Source organism: Varanus komodoensis, unplaced genomic scaffold (genome assembly GCF_004798865.1).
Source record: "Varanus komodoensis strain SLA01 unplaced genomic scaffold, ASM479886v1 scaffold8, whole genome shotgun sequence".
NCBI classification, from domain to species: Eukaryota; Metazoa; Chordata; class Lepidosauria; order Squamata; family Varanidae; genus Varanus; species Varanus komodoensis.
This window is the reverse complement of record NW_025336481.1, coordinates 31726439-31734696: the sequence shown is the minus strand read 5'-3', so window position 1 is coordinate 31734696 and position 8258 is coordinate 31726439. Positions and strand designations below refer to the sequence as shown.

General features: G+C 39.9%; 1 protein-coding gene across 1 annotated transcript; it reads right to left on the bottom strand.

Annotated features, from left to right (window-relative positions):
• Window positions 1-1404: 1404 nt before the first annotated feature.
• On the bottom strand, window positions 1405-5931 carry ANKRD37 (ankyrin repeat domain 37). The gene is made up of 5 exons (XM_044455047.1): window positions 5700-5931; window positions 5290-5442; window positions 4565-4656; window positions 3532-3764; window positions 1405-1598 (listed from the first exon to the last, which is right to left on the bottom strand). Exons 1-5 carry the CDS (start codon window positions 5724-5726, stop codon window positions 1558-1560), a joined length of 546 nt encoding a protein of 181 aa, XP_044310982.1. The 5' UTR covers window positions 5727-5931; the 3' UTR covers window positions 1405-1557.
• Window positions 5932-8258: the final 2327 nt, after the last annotated feature.

Here is an 8258-nt window from a genome sequence, read left to right as displayed (position 1 = left end):
GGACTTAGTCCTAGCTAAGTATGAAAAGGGGTTCAGCCTAAGATTTGTAGTGGGGGAATATTAATATGGGTGTGATATGACACCATAAGGAATCACTTCAGAGTTTCAGTGAAGTTCCATAAGCTTTACAGACAGATGCATGTTGTCAAGAAATTCATTTTCTGTATGTATTCCAGCTGCTTGAAATACCCTCCATTCTGTGTGCCTGAGTGCACACTTTAAATTACCTGTGTGCATTATCTTATGTTCTTTTGGTCTCAAGCCCTTCAAGGCTGGAGCAGAACTCTTGCCAGTTAGATGGAATAATTTCAGCTGAGCTGCAGCAAGGACTTCTAGGCTCCAAGAAGCCTAGGAAACAGTTCAGCCGGCTTATGATTGGCTAGAGAGCCAGTGCCATGTGGTGGTTATAGTGCTGAACTGGGGACTGGGGAGAACCTGGTTCCAGTCTCCACTCAGCTGCTATGACGCTGACTGGGTGACTTGCCATTCACATACTCTCAGTCTAACCTATCTCACAGGGTCATTGTTGTGGGAATGAAATGGAGCTATGTAAGCTGCCTTGGGCCTCTCACAAGTGATAGAAAGACAGAATAGCAATGTAATGTAACGATCATGAGGAGGAAGAGGCTCAGATAACATTTGTCAATGGCTTCTGAATATAAAGCAATTGGTTACTGTTGTCCTTTGTCTTCAGTCTTTGGTTTTCATTTCCATCTTGCTTTTGACTGGTGACTTTTAATGTCACTATTTGCACCTTGTTCTATATGAAGACCTATACTTAGGTATGTATGGACAGGTAATGTTTTATAAATCTGCCTGAAATAGTGTTTCCAAAGGTTACTCTGGTTCTTGTATACCTTCTTATCCTCCTTTTCTATTCCCCTGTGTAAATAAACCTATTCAAGAGTTGTTTGTGCTTTCTCTCAAGCCTTAGTACTAGATCCAGAGCCTTCTGTTTGGTTATTGTTACTGTTTAAAGTTTCAGGCCTAGACCTTGAAAGAGGGACCTATAAGGTCTGGCCATACATGGGCTCAGGCTGAGGTAGGTAGCGACACCCTACTTTAGTAAATATTTTGTTTCTGTCTACACTAACTTGTCCCTCCCTTCACACACGTGCTCAGAGGCTTTGTTGATGAAAAATATCAGGTACATTATTACACTATGAACACTGGCTAAAGTATTTCTGTAGGCCATTGCTATGCTGAAGTTAAATAGATTTTAGAAACTGATAGCATTGCTACTTTTTAATATTTCACACACACCCTTTTTAGTATTACACACCCCTTTGAGTGTGTATGTGCAGGGGCAACATTTGATATTATGAGAGCAGCAACCTATCAACCACATTGTTAGTACTAAATATCATATAATTACTTGGGGAAAAGATTGTAAGAAAAACAATATTTTGTTATATACATTTATTATTGTGTAAACACAGGAATTATTTTAAAACTATCTTCTTCAAGAAGCAACCTACTCTCCTTCTCAGAAGGCATTCTTCAGAGTATTTGGTTTTGAACTCATGGGTGTTTGTAGAGTTCTGATAGTTCTTCTTTTTATGAGGATTGGCTTTCCGGTGACATCAAGAAAGTCATATCTATGTAAATGCAAAGAAAAAAGTTGTATTTGCAAACCTAAAGCCTTCATTTGAATTAAGCATTCTACAACCCATATAAAACATGCAGTCTCAATATTCTATAATCCAGTCTTCAACATCATTTTTTCAGGAGATGGTTACCTGTCCCTGCTCCCTTTGTCTGATTTTACGCTCTTTTTTCATACAAACAAGCCCCCCACCCCCAGGGTTGTCACATCATCCTTTAATTGATATAAAATAGGAAGGCAAATCTAATCTAGCCTGTAGAGCAGACCTGGGCATTGTGCGGCCCGCGGGCCACATCCGGCCCGATGGCCGACACTGACTGGCCCGCATGAGGTCACTGACAAACTAAAAGTCAATGCAAATATATATCGTCGTAATATAGATGCAAGCAATACAACTGCACTGCTTTTATTTTGAAGGATCTGTTGAATTGAATTGAATTTATTGCTTTTCATGTAATGTTAATGTTAATTTTTTGTGAATATTCATTAAATAGTGTTCTGTGCTCCACATTTTCATTGTATCATTGTAATGTTTCATTTACTGTTTTTATAGAGATATATATTGAGCAGAGCTGTAAGTGTATTGGTCCGACCCTTAAAAACTGTCAAAGTTTCTCATGTGGCCCCATAGGAAAATTAATTGCCCACCCCTGCTGTAGAGGTTCTGCATCTGGCGAGCCTCCTTGGGCAAATGCTGGGAAGAGTTGCTGCACTCAGTGCTGGGTGAGTCATCCACATGGGGATGGTGCGGAAACTCACAAAGGTGGTGCCTAACTTAGTCCCACTAGGAGGTGCTGCTTCTGTAAGCACTGGTTTCTGTTTGAAGAGAGGTATGGAAAGGAGATACAGTATACTGTGAGCAGTGTAGAGAGCCTGCATGTGGGCTATTGGAATGACATATACATTCTTTAAATAAACAATCAAACCCTGCCCTCTGCTGCCATCAGGCCCATGCAGGGACTGGTGGAACTGAACTGTAAGTACTTTTTCAACTTAAGCCAGTACTTACAGCAGTTTCTGAACATAAATTTTAAGTAATCAGAGAAAGGAGAAAAAGAAGAAGCTGCAACCCTATGGACACTGATCTGAAGAGAAGTTCAATTGAACTCAGTAGGACTTCTGAGCAGGCATGTTGAGGACTGCACTCCACCACAGTAAAACCTCTAAAATTGCTGAACACCAAATTGTAAAAGACAATTGGTAGCAAATTTTACAAAAAGATAATGTATCACCCAGGTAAAAGCTGTGGAACACTGGCAGAAGAGAACCATATGAGTATATGGCTATAAGTCTTAGAAGTTTAAAAAAAATGTTTTGAACTGTGTTTTCGAAATGTTGCCAAGGCAGCTGGCAGTAGCAGCTAACAATTTAAAAGAGAGATGCCAGGACTTATGTCTGAGAAACCTGTTGTCTGTCCTGGAAGGAACCCTGCTTTTATAAGTATATGGTATAAGCTGCAGTTGCTCTTCAAAGAGGGAAGGCATTGTGGCCATTATTAGACAATATTACATACTGTCCATTTTTTAAACAAGGAGGGTGGTCAGATTGGAGAGGGCAATATTAACTTAGTGTGCTTAAAGGTGGAAGGATGGAGCTATAAAAATGAGATAGCAATCCTAAACATTCTTATTAGAGGTTAAATTACACTAAAAGGATGTACTTTGGAATATGCATCCTAGTCTTGCAGTACACAATTTAAAATATATGAAAAAACTAATATGCATTTCTAGTAGTGGGTTCATGTCTGCAGCCTACCTAGTTTTGTCATATAGTTGTGCAGCAAGTTACTGGGAAATGCCATTTTTTACAATGCCCATTTGATACACTTCTACCAGACTAAAGTTATGTCAGATTAAATGCTGTGCTTTGAAGAAGCTGTTTCTCATTAAGATAAGCTTTTGTCAAACAGAGGCTAAGTACTTTACCATTTGATTTCATTCTTTTCTTGCTTATGGGTCTCTTGCTTTCACATGCTCGTTTCTGTCTTCTTGAAGCCTCTTGGAACAGATGGTCATCACTGTCATGCGGGGAGTCAGTTATCTGTGTTACTCCTTTCCCCTTCTGAATGCATTTCACTGTCATGAGGAACTGAGCACACTCCAAAAATCCAAAAGCCCATGCAAGGTCTTCTGCTGTTTGACCGTTATTATTGCGCAAGCTGAGATACAAAATTAAAACAAAATCAATTCATTTGACTGAGATATTTTATTTTCCATTCCACATAAGTAAAATAATCATTTCTTTTTAAAATGTCTGATAAAAAGATGTAAACGTTTGAAGAGTAACAGGGCAATCTTATACATGTCCACTCAAAAGTCCAACAAAGGAACTTACTCCTAGGTAAATACATAAAGGATCTTTTGTGGCTTACATCTGGCTAAACGTGTAGGATTGGGTTACATGGTTCTGATCTAACTGAAAGTCATGCTTAATTCCTATTAAAATCAATATGAAAAGTTTGTTTTTGTTATGTGCTATTCAATTGTCTCTGACTTGGGGCAGTCCTATGAATGAGGGTTCTCCAAAATGTTCCGGCTTTAACAGCGACACTAAACTCTTGTAAACTCAAGGCTGTCACTTCCTTTGAAGAATCAATCCAAATCATATTCAACCTTCCTCTTCTGCCTTCCACTTGGCATAACAATTTAAGCCCCTTTGATTTTAATAAGACTTAAGCATGGCTAACTAGTTGGGTGAGATGTTAATTTCCATTCTCTACCAAAACTGTCTGGAGGTCCTTCATACCACTACTGTGTGACTGAGCTTTTTGTATATTAAGCTGCAGTTTGAAGTTGTACCACTTAAGTCCTAAAGAGACAGATGGTAGTAGCTACTTTCTAAAAACTAGATTTAGCATCCATGGGCAATCTCCAACAGGTTCAGTATCCAATATGAATTACATAACATGATTTGAATAAATTTTATTCAGGTGATTTGCCTTTGAATTGGTTTACTTACTCAATGCTGGCATGACTGGCAACAAGTAAGGCAAGACACTCCAAACTCCCAACTTTAGCTGCCTTGTGAATTGGAGCTTCCCCAAGCCAATCCTAAATAGAAATATTTCATTTCATAAGTACAATCTCTTAATTATTATAATCAGTAAATAATTGTGTTCAGTTAATATATAAGGAATGGAGGATTAAATAGTTTGATCCCTAGTGTAGCGCCATAAGCTTCAACAAAAGAGTCCTGATTCAGTGAAAGCAATTCATATGCAGAGGTGGTTTTTTGCATTAGAATAATCTCGATGACGCCTACACAACTGGTTTCACTGAAAAATATGTAGACCCTAAGCAAACTTACTATCTCTTCACTCTGTCAGTTTATGCAAATAGTAACTTTTGCTTCTGCTTCTCCTCCCTCAAATGCTCCTAACAACCTGCTACTCCGAAAAAGAAGCCTGTAACAATTTGGGCTTATTACTTGCAGTATGACTTATACAGTGTATTTTATATTCTTTAACAAATCATTATCACTTTCCTCTCCCCTTAATACCATGGCACCTAGTAAATGGTAAGTACTGTAGCATTCAATAGTCACTAGAGCAAGAAGGGGGTAGTAGACTATTCTAAAGCTCCTCAGGCATGCATAGCTTTGCAACTGCCTTATTCATAGTCAGAGACAATAGCTATCCATTCCAGCGTAACCATGAGAATGAAGCTGAGCAATAGAAAGCATACCTGTTGGTTCAAATTGGCTCCTGTCTGCACTTGCCAGAGTAAGAAGAAAGCATGTCCTCCCCGAGCAGCCAGATGAGCTGGGGACTGGACAAAGGCATCAGCAGCTACATTCACTTCAGTCCCTGCTTCCAGGAGGTGGCTCAGGCTATTGGACTAGAAAAAGATAAATGTTTGAAACAGTTCTTTCATCTAAAGACAGTTTTACCACTCTCTCACTAGGAAAAATCTGAGATGCTCAAAAAATCATCGTTAAGAAACTGAAATGACATGCAGTTTGCTGGATTGTTACACTTTTTGCTATTCTTTCTATGTAAGGGGACATGAATTTAATCAGCAGTGAAAAAATGCACTACAAACAGCTCTGGAAATCAGTTCAACATCTGGAAGTCTGCACTCTTCTCATGTCTCACCTCCACATTGCAATCCAACAGTAACATGCTGACTTCTTGCTTTCCTTCAAGACCCTTGTGACACAAATTTCAGCGGGACTGGTTGACTTTCAGTGCAGCTCCTTCGCTCCCTTTTGATGCCTCTAACCCAACACCAGCCGTGCCAGCTAAAGAAGCTACAATGTTCTGGCTGCGATCCGCCCTCTCTGCTGGGAACTTGCTTCTGCACGTACACAAACAAGAGCACATGCAACACAACCCGCCTTGCTGAGTGCTGATTGGCTCCCGCTGGTGCTTTCCCCAAGCATCCTGTGCTTCGTATGCATATGAGACGGGAGGGAGCTGGGAAGGCTTATGGCAGGTGGGGCAGCCATCAAGCACAGTGCAGCTAGACACGTATCACACACACTCGCTCACCCACAGTCTGTCCTTTGGCTCCTCCTTTTGCGGCAGCCACAAGAGAGGAAGCAAGCAAGCCAAACAATCCGTCTAAAATTAAGTACTGCCACTTCCTTCTAAAGTGGGTCTTGGGACACAGTCCTTCACACGTGTTCGGAAATTTGTTTATTAAAATGTATGTCTTACTTCCTATCCAAGAAAAGCTGCCGATGTGACTTACACAGAAAAGGTAAAATGCATGCAAGATAATAAAGCCAAATAATAAAATTAGAAACAGGATAACATGATAGGGCAAAGCATAAAAACAGTACAGGAGTCAGGTCATAAAGACATTCTTTAAAGCAATGTCATAATCAGTTTCCTGGATGTGGGAAAAGAGGTTACCACTGAGTCTCACCAAGGCGTTTTGAAAGAGCAGGTGCCACTGCTAAGATATACAGACAGGTTGCAACATCTAAGCATTCACTTTAAAAGCATGACACTTCCTTCAGATACCCCAAACCCATAAGGCTTTGTAGTTCAATCTTATCTGCATTCATGTGATTTGTGTGCATTGGGGCTTAGTTATTTAGAATTGCAGTTTTAAATAAAAAAGCAACAATGATTTGGGCCCAGAAGTCCATGATAATCAACACAATTGTCAACAAAGGATAAATCTATAATGAAAATCTTGAATATGAGCTGTCAAATTTAATCTAAGCTGCAACTTCTTTCTGTGAGAGTTGAATTAAGTGCTCTCACAATGTCCTTGCCCATAAACACAATTGAACCAAATAATTCCACAATGAAACTGATGTTAGTAAATAAAATTGGTTTGCTGTTGCAGTTGTAGTCCTGTTTCATTGAAGTATAGCACCTTATCTTTGAGAAGGCCTAGGCAGAAATAATGCACAAGAAAACAATTTGAGGTGTCATTCTTTGACAGATTCTACAAGAACACAAATACTCAGCATGTACACGTAAGAGTATTAAGAGAGCTCCATGTAAGAGTAATTTTTCATGTCAGTCAATCTTACAACAGCTTTGTGAGGTAGATCCATATTTTCATACTGCAGATAGAGGGTCAAGAGATAATGGCTTAAGACTACCTAGTATTTAATGGTTAAGGACTGAACTAGTTCTGTAAATGATATCTCTGCTTTGGAAAAGGTGATTATTATCCCACTCCATCTTTTCCTGATTTAAATTGCACACCCCCAGTTAATTGCTCATGGGTGGAAAAGTACATGTATGTTTTGCCATACTAGAGAATAGAGAGCCTACTAGCCTTTCATAAGCTGTTGCCTTCCAGATGTGTCAGACTGCAACTCCCATCATCTTCAGAAAGGTGGTGATGGGATTGTCATCTAATACTGTATATCTGGGGGCACCAGTTTGAGTAATTCTGGCACATAGGCTTTTGGTGGACTGAAATCCACTTCATCTGCATCTGAGGCTGTGGACTCTAGTCCAGGAAAGCAATAATTTGTTGAGTCCTTAATGATAGGTGTGAAAGGATGATTTGAAACAAGGGAGTAAAGAGATTTAAAAGGGTAACAAAGAAAATTACTTAGCCCAAAGGAGGGGAAGGGCTAAAATCAGATAGCACAAGGTATGGTGAAACAGGCAGGTAGGCAGGAGGGCCAAATACTTCCTGATTGTTTATTGACAAACTGGGCAGAACAAAATGAGCCTATTGTAGTCCACCAGGGGCAGGGCTGGATTGGGAAGAAGGGCTGGTGTTGGGGCAGGGCAGAGCAGGCAGGCGGAAAAAGTGTAAACTCTCACTACCCTATTAGCCAATTAGGGGAAAGGAGGAGGGAACAAGCAGCCTGGAGCAGGGTTCAAAAGTGGTGTGTGAACATGTGCGCAGGTGAACAGAAAAATGGGAAGGAAGCCATTCCTTTCTGTTCCCTTCATTGCAATAAAGTTTTAAAAAGAACTCTCTGCATGCCTGGAACATTTTTCCCTTCTGATGGAAAGGAAAGAGTGTTTATAACACTTAAGATGCTACATGACTCCTTCTTTTTGAATGCCACAGAATAAAGCAAAAGGAAAAGCCTGAGTTATGTTTCCTTTTTCCCTGGGTCTTGTGTAAAGGATATGATAAGTGCATATTTTCCATTACGTAAGAAATAGGAGAGAGGAAGTTTAACTCATACTACCTCACCACTTCTGTATAATCTGTGGTGACACCCTCAG